General features: G+C 44.1%; 1 protein-coding gene across 1 annotated transcript; it reads left to right on the plus strand.

Annotated features, from left to right (window-relative positions):
* The first annotated feature begins 3,665 nt into the window (after positions 1–3,665).
* Positions 3,666–6,213, plus strand: phlda1 (pleckstrin homology-like domain, family A, member 1). The gene is made up of 2 exons (XM_046299222.1): positions 3,666–4,351; positions 5,095–6,213. The coding sequence occupies exon 1, from the start codon at positions 3,867–3,869 to the stop codon at positions 4,323–4,325; it is 459 nt and encodes a 152-aa protein (XP_046155178.1). The 5' UTR covers positions 3,666–3,866; the 3' UTR covers positions 4,326–4,351; positions 5,095–6,213.
* Positions 6,214–15,252: the final 9,039 nt, after the last annotated feature.

Consider the following 15,252-nt stretch of genomic DNA (forward strand, 5'->3'; position numbering starts at 1 on the left):
TTTTGAGTTTGTTCCTTGTCTCTGCAGTGTCTCTTCAACATGAGCTGCTTGATATTTAAACACTGAACTCTTAACATTTGTGTAGCTCATTGAGGTGACCAGTTCATTTGTCAAATGTACAGACTACAGTAGGTGTAGTGGACTGATGCATTACAAGTTCTCTTAAAATTTGACTGTTGGTACACTGAACTGAGTGAAGAACCCAGCAGTGTTGCAGTTGACACTCACTAGTGCACCTACTACCATAGCCCGCTGAAAGGCAGTTAAATATTTTGTCTTACACATTCACACAATGTCTCAAGGCTTACTCTTTTTACCAGTGTCCTCCCCTTAATCTACACTGATTTAAGTGACATCGATAAGGGATCATAGCTTTTATCTGGTCAGTCATGGAAAGAGCAGGTGTTAATGTTCCATATACTCTGTATATTGAACAAAAATATAAAAGTAACAATTTTAGAGTTCATAGGAAATCAGTAAATTGAAGTCATTAGGCCCTAATCTATGGATCTCACATGACTGGGCAATGGTGCAGCCATGGGGGGGGGGTGTATTGGACCACCCACTGATGAGACAATCTGAGTTTTCCCCCACAAAGGGGATTTGTTACAGACATAAATACTCCTCAGCACCCCTTTCCCTCAGACGATCCCGCAGGTGAAGAAGCCGGATGTGCAGGTCCTGAGCTGATGTGGTTACACAATGTCTGTGAGGCCAGTTGGATGTACTGCCAAATTCTGTAAAATGATGACTGAGGTGGCTTATGGTAGAGAAATGGACATTCAGTTCTCTGGCAACAGCTCTGTTGGACATTCATGCAGTCAGCATGACAATTGCACGATCCCTCAACTTGAGGCACATTTGGGGGCCTTTTATTGCCCCAGCATAAGGAGCTGATCATGCCGTTTAATCAGCTTCTTGATATGCTACACCTGTCAGGTGGATTTCATTTTCTTGGCAAAGGAGAAATGTTCATTAGCAGGGATGTAAACAAATTTGTTCACAACATTTGAGAGAAATCAGCTTTTTGTGAGTATGGAACCATTCTGGGTTATTTTATTTCAGCTCATGAAACATGGGACCAACACTAGTTTTGTGTTTATATTTTTGTTCAGCACATATACATATACATACACAGTATCTACGGTCTCACCACTGAAATGAAGGGCCAGATGACAGAGCTCAACGGAAGTGCCCATTTATTGTATTCTCGTGGAGAGGTGAGAGCCAAGCATTCTACAGATTGTATTCTCGTGGAGAGGTGAGAGCCAAGCGTTCTACAGATTGTATTCTCGTGGAGAGGTGAGAGCCAAGCGTTCTACAGATTGTATTCTCGTGGAGAGGTGAGAGCCAAGCGTTCTACAGATTGTATTCTCGTGGAGAGGTGAGAGCCAAGCGTTCTACAGATTGTATTCTCGTGGAGAGGTGAGAGCCAAGCGTTCTACAGATTGTATTCTCGTGGAGAGGTGAGAGCCAAGCGTTCTACAGATTGTATTCTCGTGGAGAGGTGAGAGCCAAGCGTTCTACAGATTGTATTCTCGTGGAGAGGTGAGAGCCAAGCGTTCTACAGATTGTATTCTCGTGGAGAGGTGAGAGCCAAGCGTTCTACAGATTGTATTCTCGTGGAGAGGTGAGAGCCAAGCGTTCTACAGATTGTATTCTCGTGGAGAGGTGAGAGCCAAGCGTTCTACAGATTGTATTCTCGTGGAGAGGTGAGAGCCAAGCGTTCTACAGATTGTATTCTCGTGGAGAGGTGAGAGCCAAGCGTTCTACAGATTGTATTCTCGTGGAGAGGTGAGAGCCAAGCGTTCTACAGATTGTATTCTCGTGGAGAGGTGAGAGCCAAGCGTTCTACAGATTGTATTCTCGTGGAGAGGTGAGAGCCAAGCGTTCTACATATGCTACTTCCTGCCTTCAGAAAGTATTCATACCACTTGGCTTATTCCACATGTCCTGTTAGCCTGAATTAAAAGTAGATTAAATAGTTTCTCTCACCCATCTACACAATATCCCAAAATGACAAAGTGAAAACATGTCTGTAGACATTTTTGCAAATGTATTGAAAATGAAATACAGAAATATTGAATTTACATAAGTATTCACGCTCCTTTGCTATGACATTAAATTGATCTCAGATGCATCCAATTTCCTTTGATCATCCTTGAGATCTCACAACAACTTGATTGGAGTTCACCTGTGGCCAATTAAATAGTTTGGACATGATTTAGAAAGAAACCTGAAACACACCTGTCTATATAAGGTCCCACAGTTGACAGTGCATCAGAGCAGAAACTATACCATGCCGACCAATGATCTGTCTGTAGATCTCTGAGATGGAATTGTGATGAGGAATATATCTGGGGAAGAGTATAAAACAATTTCTAGAGTGTTGAATGTTTCCAAGAGGAAAGTGGTCTCCATAATTAGGAAATTGAAAAAATGTGGAACTACCCAGACTGTCTAGAGCTGGCTGCCCGACCAAACTGAGCAACCGGGCAAGAAAGACCTTGGTCAGGGAGGTGACCAAAAATCCAATGACCACTCTGACAGAGTTCCTTATCTGAGATGGGAGAACCTGCCAAAAGGACAACAGTCTCTACAGCACTTCACCAATCTGTGCTTTTTGGGAGAGTAGCCAGACAGAAGCCACTACTGAGAAAAAGGTACATGACAGCATGCCTGGAGTTTGCAGAAAGGCATGTGAAAGACTGAGATAGTAAGGCAAAGATTGTGGTCAGATGAGACAAAAATGAAACTCTTTGGCCTGAATGCAAACCACTATGTCTATAGAAAAGCAGACACAGCTCATCACCCTTCTAACACCATCCCTACTGTGAGGCATGGTGGTGGCAGCATCAGGTTACGGGGATGCTTTTCAGTGGCAGGGCCTGGGAGACTGGAAAATCATTGATGAGAACCTGCTTGAAACCACCTTAAACTGTGGCAAAAATTTACTTTCCAACAGGACAGTGACCACAATCATACAGCCAAGGTAATGCTGGAACGGCTTCAGAACAGGAATGTGAAAGTCCTTGAGTGGCCCAGACTTGTATCCCGTTGAAAATCTGTGGAAAGACTTGAAGATTGCTGTTCAGTGCCACCCCCTATCTAGTTCAAGAGCTTGTGAAAATCTGCAAGGAAGAATGGGAGAAAATCCCCAAATCCAGATGTACAAGCTGGTACAGACATACCCAAGACAACTGAAATCTGGAATCGCTGCCAAAGGTGCTTCTGCATTACAAAGTATTGACTTGGGGGTGTGAATACTTATGTAAATGCAATATTTCTGTAGTTCATTATTAATAAATGTATTAATACATTTGCTAAAATTTCTAAAAACATGTTTTCACTTTGTCAATATGGGGTATTGTGTGGAGATGGGTGAGGGGAAAATATACATTTCATTCATTTTGAATTCAGCTGTAACACAACATGTGGATTAAGTCGAGGGGTGGGAGAACTTTCTGAAGGCATTGTATACTTGACTCAAGAAATTCACTCGCCTTGAGTTCTTAATTCAATTGTATAGGCCCATTTGATTTCCAAAATAATATCAATATATCATTGATCCTCGCTGCACTGTGCTGGAGAGGCCCTCTGACACATGAGTTCTCTTTCCGCTGGATGTCACTCAGGGGGCGGTCCACAAGCTCGAGAAACCCCAATCAAACTGTGCTATCAGTCACACCAGCGACCGCTGCCGACGGACTAGTATCAAATACCCTGCACACACATCCACGAGTTCCACAGCACATAGTAACCCACTCACTGCAGTGACCATTTCAGCATCCGATGCCTTTACCTCTACGGGCAAGGAGAAGAACAAGTGTTTGCATTTGCTGAGGAAATTGGGGCGTTTTCTCAAGATGCTGGAGAACGGCGGCAAGGTGCTGAAAGAGGGGCTTCTGGAGAAGCGAAGCGACGGTTTGCTGCAGCTGTGGAAGAAGAAGCACTGCGTCCTCACGGAGGACGGGGTTCTGCTTCACCCGCCGAAGCAGCACGACCACCCGCACCATTACAACCACCACGGCGGCGGAGACACTGGCAAAGTCAAGGAGCTGCACTTCTCCAACATGAAAACTGTGGACTGCGTCGAGAGGAAAGGAAAATACATCTACTTCACCGTGGTCATGTCGGAGGGCAAGGAGATCGATTTCAGGTGTCCACAGGACGAGGGCTGGAACGCCGAGATAACTTTGCAGATGGTGCAATACAAAAACAGGCAGGCCATCCTGGCGGTGAAGTCTACCAGACAGAAACAGCAGCTCCTCGTTGTTCAGCTCCCGGGACAGAAAATTATTCGGAGCTCTCCAAACGTTGCGTGACCTGCGCCTCGGGCATTCGACGTGCGGTAAGACATCCGAGAGAGGTCTTAGCAGGCTTGATTACTAATTACTACTTAGCCGCTTAGGAGTGGACATCCTCTGGGGCGAAATTGCTTGGATATACATTCCCCGGCAACGTTTTATATTTGACACAAGGCTCAGGATATGAGGCTCACCTACCCCATAAACATGGGTTTACGCGCAGCGATGTCGGCAGGGGAAGCTTTGATGCTGTTATTAAATAAGCATGCATTGTTCCAGATGCTTGTAGCCTCCTCAATTACAGTCTCTTACATAAAAAAATACACTACATTTGCCAATGCAACAAAGAGAGCTTGCAAATATTATAGGTCTTTACTTTTTGTCTAATTACGTTTAAATGTTTTATTATTCACTATTATTAGGCTACATTTCATTATTATTGGTAGGCATATTATGGTCCAGTTACCATCGGCACTTAATTTTGCCTAAAAATAACTAATATTTAATGAAATGGTCTAATATTATATTAATTTTAGAGTAAGGGTTCAAACACGGTCAGTGCTGTCACTGTCTTCTAAACATGCTTTGGAGCCATTAGGCTGCGATTGCACAGGCAGACCAATTCTCATCTTTTCCCATTAATTGGGCAAAGGATCAGAATAGGGCTGCGTGTTTAAACGCAGCTCAAGAAACGCTATTTATGTTCAGGTGTAGCCTACAGAGGTTCCTCTTCTCCTCGTGTCATGCACTGCCACCTCTGAGATGGTCTAATTTATTGTATCCGCAGGTTAATTGGACATTCAGAGGAGGGATCGATATGGACTCCGGCTGCATCTGCACGGCCTCACAAAAGGAGCGTCACACCCCGCAGAAAACATCTCTTAATTTAACTGTTGTTCGGTCCGGACAACAGCGGCAGTCTTTTCCCAGTCCTATTTTTCATTAGAGACTCTTTATTTGAGAAAGACGGACACTGATGGACAAAGCTTAGGCCTCTGCTACAGCACGAGTGAAAACAGCTGTATTCTAACGGGTGATTCTCTGCCATCCCTTCTTATTTATTAGATTGTGTATATATGTTTTTACCTTAACAGTGTCATTGACTAATGTACAGTGTGGTTGTTGCTGGAGTTGAAACTGAAAGCTATGCTTGGAGATTCCTAAGCCTCAGTATCGTTGTGATCCTGGTGGGACGGTTGATTGTGTTACACCTTTAAGGATGTACTAGAGTCCTTTCCTTTCACTTCTATTGTTTATAGAGTTGTGAGTAGCACATCCTATTGTACAAACATGCCATGATACACATCCTCATTCTTTTATTGAACCAAAGACTTATACGGTATAGTTGCGTTTTCCTCCCAAGTGTAGTTGACTGTAAAAGTGTCAGGATGCTTCAATGATGAAGGAAATGTTGACAAATCTTTTATTTGTTTGATTTCTCCATAAATCTAACTTTTTGTGATTATCCTCATGCCAGATATGGCGCCCATGTTACATCTGCATTACAACTATGGAATATGGTTCGACTTTTGGAAGCAACATGTGTCAACACTGCATATTCTTTTGGGAGTCTTAAATTTGTACAGATTAGAAACTGCAGTCCTTTTCAGTGGCAACTGATAGAAAGGTATCCTAGTGAGCAAAACTGGTTGAACATACATCATTTCAACCAGTTTTGCCAAGAGCAAGTCATTAGGCTAAACATTCATCACCGTCTTTCCTGAGGAAGCTATGCTGAGACTGACTGTTGAGTTGCCCCTCACACCACCCCCAGGTGTGTCAGTGTGTCCTCACGTTAACACATGGGTCCTTTTTTTGGACAAAGTTACTGTTATTCAGTTGGGGTTTTATTTTGATGTGAGAGCTATTTTCATACTTCTGAAATACACATTCCATTTCAAATGAACAGCATCTCGTGTGATTTCCTGCTCTGTAGCGCATAGAAACAGCTTGTGGGGAGAAAATGTGCCGTTTAAATCACCAGCAGATGTGTGTTCAATAGCTGTGTGTAGTGTTGCCTGTCTCAACCCTTCAACAGCCAGTGAACTTCTCACCCCTATTTCCTGGGCTAAATCTAGAAGCTGTTGCTGTTCTGAGAATAATATTTCACCGTCAGCCTTCAGACTGAGACAAACTGCCATCCGTGGCGCGACAACACACGTGTCTCCCTGCCTCTCTTGGTTAAGCTAACTCATTTATACTACAGGGGGTGAAAAATGTGGATGACAGTGCCATTTCTACTCATCCGCACGGCATGTTGGTGTGAGGGGGGGGGCTGCCAAAAAGGGAGACGACTCTATAACCGCACCACTCTGCACTAACCCACTCTGCACCACTCTGCACTAACCGCACCACTCTGCACTAACCACCACTCTGCACCACTCTGCACTAACCGCACCACTCTGCACTAACCGCACCACTCTGCACTAACCGCACCACTCTGCACTAACCGCACCACTCGCACTAACCGCACCACTCTGCACTAACTCTGCACTAACCGCACCACTCTGCACTAACCGCACCACTCTGCACTAACCGCACCACTCTGCACTAACCGCACCACTCTACAGTAACCGCACCACTCGGCACTAACCGCACCACTCTGCACTAACCGCACACATGCCCTCTTGACTGCTCAAAGCCACATCAAGCCATGAAGGAGGTGCTAGGCTGGGACACTGTGTAAGACACCCACCATCCACCCTGCAGGCCTCCAGTTGTGACAGGCGTCCTCTGATGGTGTGCTGACACCACCTGAGCACTGTGGCCGCTGGCTGGGCCAGGTGCTGGAGTTCACCGAGGATAAAGTCATGTTGACAGACAAGAGAGTGTCGATGGGCCACTCTTGGTCTCTCACTGCACTTGGTTGGGATTCCACAGTTCCTCTCTATACCACCCTCCTCCCTACTCGGGCAGCTTGGGTAAAATTAAAAAGTCTGGGTAGCAACAAACAGTTGGCTGACTCCAAGCTCCGCTTGCTTACTTGGCTCACCTACCTCCGGCTCAGAGGTGAAGTTTAATCTAGGTACAGATCTAGGATCAGCTTCGCCTCCCCAATCCTAACCACAAGCATTGGTGGAGAAAATGCCAAACTGACCCAAGATCAGCGTTAAGGGGCAACTTCATCTTACACTGCTCCTCTTCCCACCCATCTCCAGCCCCTCTCTCCCAGCCCTTCTGCCCTCTCACACAGCCCCTCCCCCAGCCCTTCTCCCCTCTCCAGCCCAGCTCCAGCCCCTCCCCCTCTCACCCAGCTCCAGCCCCTCTCACCCAGCCCCTCCCCCAGCCCTTCTCCCTCTCCCTCTCACCCAGCTTTGTTAGCCCCTCTCACACAGCCCCTCCCCCAGCCCTTCTGCCCTCTCCTGCAGTCTTCTTCCTCACTTTAATTGGTTTGTTAGGTCTGGAATGTCATTCACATAACTCCCAACAAAGATTGGTGCCTAGTTCTTAATAAGGATAATGTAATAGATAAGTATTGATTGTCATATGAGCTGCAGTGATGTTTTCAGTACACTCAGTACTTAGTTCTTAATAAGGATAATGTAGGTTATTGCAGTGATGTTTTCAGTACACTCAGTACTTAGTTCTTAATAAGTAATGTAGGTTATTGCCAACACAGTTTTTTTAAAGCTCTCCTCATTTCTGCACTGATTAAACACATATTGTCTCATTTTATATTTACTTATTGGCGGTGTAAATCTAGCCTTCTCAAGATTCCCTAAAAACCCAATGTGGATCTAAAAAATACAATGTAGAATTTCTGTCCTGTGAATTTCCTTGTGCTCGTTATGACAATAGACCTGCTCATCAGTCTAGTGAATGGAACCCAGATTGTTCATGACTTTGTTTTCTCCCTGCTCTTTGAAATGCTCTGCGTAGGTGGAAGGAAGGTAGATACTGTAGATTAGCAACTCTCTTTATCCCTCTCTCTTTATCCCTCTCTCTGTGGCTAGAGAGGCTGAGGGATAGATCACCTTCAGGGGTTTTGTTCGTTATCTTTTCTCTTTGTGTGGATGGTGATACAGGTGTTGAAACAGGAAAGAACTTTGCTAAGCGAATTTCAACCATACAGGAACTCTCACAGTTATATAATGGAGAGAAGCTAATTAAAATGACATATTAGCAGGAAGTTTAGGATGACATTCTGGTTGCTACACTATTATTTATCATTAACATACCATTATAGCATATGTACAGTAATCAATACATGACATTTACTCCAGTCATTTAGCAGACACTCTTATCCAGAGCCACTTACAGTAGTGAGAGAGGTAGTGAGTCTTCAAGCTGTGTATTGTTGTACAGATGGGTAATGTGCATTATTGTACAGATGGGTAATGTGCATGGATGTACAGATGGGTTATGTGCATTATTGTGCAGATGGGTAATGTGTTATATTGTACAGATGGGTAATGTGTATTATTGTACAGATGGGTATGTGCATTGTTGTACAGATGGGTAATGTCGATTATTGTATACGTGTCTTGAATTTCTTTACAAATTCCAGGTGCCTTAGTGCTATAGAGCTGTAATGATAGAATGTCACTATTGGACAATAAGGTGAGACCAAAGGAGGATATAGGTGAGTTTTACTACAACTACTGCATCCTATATGGAAGATTGACCGGAATGTTAACTAATCATTCTGACACAGTTGACTCTGTGTCATGCAGGTGATGGAAAGTTTCAGCCAATTAATTACAATTAGCCATTGATCAGTGGGCTGCAATGATCATGCTCCCATGAAGATTCCTTCCTTGAGGGAGTTGTTCCTAGCCACTGTGCTTCTGCTTGAGATCTGGGATCTAAGTAGGGTAACTGAAAAGTACTTTGTGACAACTGCTGATGTACAAAGGGTCTTATATATATATATATATGTGTGTGATTGATTGATTGGTCATTCATCTCATGTCATGGGTTAACTAACAGGGTGAGTAAAAGCTTGTTTTAAAAAAGCCAACGTTTCTCCTCTGCCACCTCAAGGCAGGGTTGTGTTCATTAGTCACCAAACAGAAGAAAGGACTGAAACAGTGAGGGACTACTTGGTCTTGTCCAATAAGGAACACTCATTTTCATTTGTTGCAAAATGTTTTAAAATATTTTTCCGTCATGTGCCCAGACGAACATGACCCAGGATTCCTGAGGAATGTTGGGGTGAACTGAGTTCTTTTGACCCTGTGTCACCCCCCCCCCCCCCCCCACCCCACCGGCACCTGTTCCCAGACCACCCAGCAGCAGCAACACTGGAGGTCAATCAGCTCAGCTGTTGCCTCTTTTCACTGATTGGGGCAGGAATCCTGCGATAGGAGCAGGACATAGAGTTAGATAAACATTGCATCCTTGTATCTATCCCTTTTATGGCGTCTAAAACAGGATTTTGGGCACTAAAAAAGTCCTCTATCTACCTCTATGGGGCAGGAATGTCACCTTGACTATACACCGCTGCCCTGACAACTCCATGAAACTCCACAGGATAAGAGACAAAGAGCCAAGAGGATATAGTAGAATTTCTACTCGTCAGCTTATTATCCTTCTCCAATGAAGATGGCTCAGGTTATGTTGTAGGTCATGGGAGATGAGATCCTAATGTGGTTGATGTGGGGCCGCACATCTCTCTCAATTCCATCCTGTGAGCTCTTTAGAATGTAAGATGCATGGTGATAAACACAGTGATGTACAGAATACTGTATTCCCCCATGTTCTGCACTCAACAGTGCCAGTATCACCAGTGATACAAACCATAGTCAAACAAAACCTCAAATGTTATGTGCAAACATATATACACTACGTGACCTAAATATGTGGACATCTGCTTGTCCAACATCTCATTCCAAAATCGTGGGCATTAATACGGAGTTGGTCCCCCTGATGGTACTGATGTTGGGCGATTAGGCCTGACTCACAGTCCGCGGTCCAATTCCTCCAAAAGGTGTTCCATGGGGTTGAGGTCAGGGCTCTGTGCAGACCAGTCTTGTTCTTCCACTCCGATCTCGACAAACCAGTTCTGTATGCACCTCGCTTTGTGCACGGGGGCATTGTCCTGCTGAAAGAGGAAAGGGCCTTCCCCAAACTGTTGCCACAAAGTTGGAAGCACAGAATGTAGCGTTCCTTCACTGGAACTAAGGGGCCTAGCCCGAACCATGATAAACAGCCCCAGACCATTATTCCTTCTCCCAAAGTACAGTTATTGTGCTGACGTTGCATCCAGAGGTATTTTGGAATTCGGTAGTGAGTGTTGCAGCTGAGGACAGACAATTTTTACGCGATCTGCCCTTCAGAACTTGGTGGTCTCGTTCTGTGAACTTGTGTGGCCTACCACTTTGCGGTTGAGCCGTTGTTGCTCCTAGACGTTTCCAATTCACAACAACACTTACAGTTGACCGGCGCAGCTCCAGCAGGGCAGATATTTGACGACTTGACTTGTTGGAAAGGTGGCATCCAATGACGGTGCCACGGTGAAAGTCACTGAGCTCTTCAGTAAAGGCCATTCTACTGCCGATGTTTGTCTATGGAGATTGTATACACCTGTCAGCAACGGTGTGGCTGAAATAGCCGAATCCCCTCATTTGAAAAGGTGTCCACATACATTTGTGTATATATAGTGTAAATATACTGTATGTGTGGCGGCTGCATATTTGTGTGCTCTGTCCAGGCTGTTGTGGAGACCAACAGCCACGGTCGCGTAGGAAAACCTGACAATGTTTGATTTTTTTCCTCCTCAAATTTCCATTGTTGTCAGCAAGTAGGAAAGTGGTGATTCAGCAAAGCGGGGACAAATAAGGGTTTATCAGGAGAAGTGCACACACACACACACACACACACACACACACACACACACACACACACACACACACACACACACACACACACACACACACACACACACACACAGACACACACACACACACACACACACACACACACACACACACACACACACACACACACACACACACACACACAGCAAACACTTCCTCTTTTGCTGTCCTTACACACACACACACACACACACACACACACACACACACACACACACACACACACACACACACACACACACACGGAGGCAGTTGGCGGATTCTGTCTGCTTCTGATTACAGAGGTAGGGTGGCTCAGTTCGTCTGCCAAAGTAAACTTAGCCTCCTCCTCACTTCCCTCACAAGGTCAGTGCTGCACCTGGGAGTGCGCTTCCAACAAACCTATCTCTGATCCAGCTTGTGTCCCAAATGCCACCCTATTCCCTATAAAGTGTGCTGCTTTTGACCGGGGCCCATATGGCTCTAGTGAACAGTAGTGCGCTGTGTAAGGAATAGGGTGCCATTTGGGACTTAATCACTGTCTTTGAACCAAACACTTCCTCTTTTGCTGTCCTTACACTGTAATTATCTTGTCCTGTCATCCATATATCCGTTAAAAACAAGCAAATGAGAAACACAAAGGCAAATTGTGATGGAAATGATGCAGTGATGTGTTGAGTGTTTTGGCAACTAATGTTTTAGCTGCGATTTGCATTCAAGGAAAAGGGACTCGAAGATCTCACAACACAGTGGAATATAGACTGTGTCACTTCTGGATTCAAACTGCTGACTGTTCCCCCGTTAAAGGAAAACTCCACCCCAAAAACAATCTTTTGGTATTTGTTTCATTATTCCATTGTTGATTTAGTCTCAATGTGTTGCTTGTCAGCAATCAGGATTTCAAGATATGTAACCTTCAAAATACAGAAATCATCCCTGTACGATGCATTTTGCGTTATATGATGCAAAACGAAGCATCATCTGATGCTAAATGCATCATACAGGGAGGATTTCTATATTTTGAAGGTTACATATCTTGAAAACCTGATTGCTGACAAGCAACACATTTTGGGACTATGTCAACAATTGAATAATAGTTTTGGGGTGGGATTTTCCTTTAATATAATAATAATAATAATATATGCCATTTAGCAGACACTTTTATCCAAAGCGACTTACAGTCATGTGTGCATACATTCTACGTATGGGTGGTCCCGGGGATCGAACCCACTACCCTGGCGTTACAAGCGCCATGCTCTACCAACTGAGCTACAGAAGGACTTTTAACCTCTAAACTGTTGAGGGAGGGGTTACTATGTTAACATATGGAGTTGTTTTATGATGGTCATACTATGGATCATTTAGCTATTAGATTATTATTATTATTATTATATATTTTTTTGAAATGACCCCCAATTTTTTTTGGTATCTAAATTGGTAGTTACAGTCTTGTCTCACCGCTGCAACTCCCATACGGACTCAAGAGAGGCGAAGGTCGAGAGCTGTGCGTCCTCCGAAACAACCAAGCCACACTGCTTCTTGACACAATACCCACTTAGCCCGGAAGCCACCTGTACCAATGTGTCGGAGGAAACACTGTACACCATGTCAGCGTGTACTGTGCCGCCATTGAAGTGGCTAGTGCGTGATGGGACAAACGCCGCCCACGGGTCTCCCGGCTGTGGCCCGGCTGCGACAGAGCCTGGACTCGAACTCAGAATCTCTAGTGGGCCCTGTTCAAAAGTAGTGCACTACATAGGGAATAGGGTGCCATTTGGGACAAACACTATAACTCGGCACGGCTGACATTTGAAAACTTTAATTATAAATAGTTGTTCCATCCTAAAGCAGGGAGAGTCACACTGTAATTAAAGACACTAAATTTACCCAGGTTGTGTCACAACTGAAAAAATACAGGAATTTAGCATTATTAGTGCACTACTTTTGACCAGGGCCCATAGGGTCAAAAGTAGTGTACTATATAGGGAATAGGGTGCAATTTTGGATGTATACCCAATTAAATTATCCTTGACATTGAAGCATTCGGAGGGCTTTAATAAACCACTTGAAAACCTGCAAGGGACGGCAGAGTAATCCAGCGCACCTGTGAATTCATGTGGTAAAATCACATCTATCAAGCACACCCACTGACCGAGTAATGACTGTGTCCTCTCAATGGCGTGTATATGGAAATTTGTGCACTTTGCGGGAAAAATTGTGTCTGTGGTGGAAGCAGGAACTGTATGAATTAGATTGTTTATTCATGACTGCCTTTCAAAAAACCTCTCAAGTGTTTTGCACCTCAATGCTTCATTGTTCCGTCTTTTGGTATGATGGAAATACATCATCAACATCATAGACAGACAGAGGGTTTCCTATGGTACGATTTATACTGTTTGTGTGGAAGTATTTGCGCAGCTATAAAATGGATGTCTTTGTGTAATGGACTTCAGAACATTGTCATGAATAAACTACTATCTTTTTGCATTAGCTGAGTCTTTGACTAATTATTATTAAACCCATGGTCTTACAAACCTCGGGGATTGGTCAGAGCTATTGATTGTCAGTTATTGTCATTGGGATTGACAATTCTCATGACAGAGCTAGCTGCTAGATAAAAATGACCTGTCCTTGAGGAAATAAGAAGGAAATCCTCCAACCAGGATTTCTGGAAAACCTGGAAATGTTGGGGAATTTACCAGAATTTTTCAACCCTATTTTATCAGTATGCATATGTATTTTTGGTTTTATTAGACAGATCAGAAATGAGGACAGGTGGTCAGGTAAGGGAGACAGTTGTAAACTGGCACATAGGGGATTCGAGCCCCGCCTTTGGGCATGTGTAGCCCACAGGAGGCTGCTGAGGGAGGAGGGCTCATAATAATGGCTGGAACAAAGCATATGGAATGGCATCAAACCCTTGAAAACCATGTTCAATTTATTTGACGCCATTCCACCTATTCCGCTCCAGCCATTACCACGAGCCCATCCTCCCCAATAAGGTGCCACCAACCTCCTGTGGTGTAGCTTGGCTGTGTTGACCACGAAACCAACCTCCAGTACAGTTAGTGCATGTATTGTGATTAGCAACTACGGTTCATAACATTCGGCGACAATATATGAACTTCGACCTTGAACAATACCAGATACTGTATTTGCTGGGAAGTAATCCTACCCCATTGCTGCTAAATCTGCCCTGCTTTTCCTGCGTAATCGCTTTCTCCTTTTGCAGACCCCCAAGATAATCAACCCTAATCAGTGTTAGAACTTTTGAGCCACAGGACAGGAATTTGAATGAACAGTCAATAAACATTAGGCTGCTATGACTCAGCACAGGAGCGGATGCAACAGTAATTCTGTGGTTTGTCAATGTATACAGATACATTATGAGTGTATGATAGCGGAATGAGTAATATGTCCCTCCCAATGACATTGTGTCCTGTATTAAGGGTAAACACTTAGTGGACAGAGGACAGCCTGAGGCAAGGCCTTCTGGTCCCTCTTGCTTCGTTGTTGTCTGCTTCATTCGTGAAAAATACCAGGAAGTGTTAATAAATACTGTTTTATTTATGAGTGGATATTGGTTAGTTCTGGGACTTAAAAGTGATTGTTGCTAAGTAAGGCATGCCATCAGGAGGAAGTATAGTACTAATGTTATTTGGCGTGCTAAGTCGGTAACAGTAAGAAACATTGACACAAACTCAAAGCCCGTCTCAGAGAAATCTGAAATCAACAGGAGTCATGTGGCTTTTTTGTCGGTCATCTGATAAGCTCTCATTTGGGAACAATGAAGGCTTGTCATAAACGGAGGCTCAGCACAGAAGGTTAGCGGTGCTAGCCATGTTTGATATTGCTCTGTATGTGATAGGGTGGGAGATAATGTAGCCCAGCATGGATGCTAGTAGCTAGCCTAGCGTGAATGCAGGTTGAGTCTTGTCCTGAAGGCAGAACTGAGCAATTTCCCCTTGGAAAGGACAGCTGCAATTGACTATATTGTAAAAATGAATGGAAACAAAAATGAGCTTTTAAAAAAAAAAATCTAATTGTATAAAACATTTCAGAGGAGTTTAAACAGTGTTCAAACACACGTGTTTGTGTTTCTCTCTACTGGTCCTTGTTTCTCTCTAGTTGTCCTTGATTCTCTCTAG

This window comes from Oncorhynchus gorbuscha, linkage group LG14 (genome assembly GCF_021184085.1).
Source record: "Oncorhynchus gorbuscha isolate QuinsamMale2020 ecotype Even-year linkage group LG14, OgorEven_v1.0, whole genome shotgun sequence".
NCBI classification, from domain to species: domain Eukaryota; kingdom Metazoa; phylum Chordata; class Actinopteri; order Salmoniformes; family Salmonidae; genus Oncorhynchus; species Oncorhynchus gorbuscha.

What these genes read in the sequence shown, in the direction of transcription:
- phlda1 (XM_046299222.1), top strand. Translation starts at nt 3,867, where the DNA reads ATGCTGGAGAACGGCGGCAAGGTGCTGAAAGAGGGGCTTCTGGAGAAG.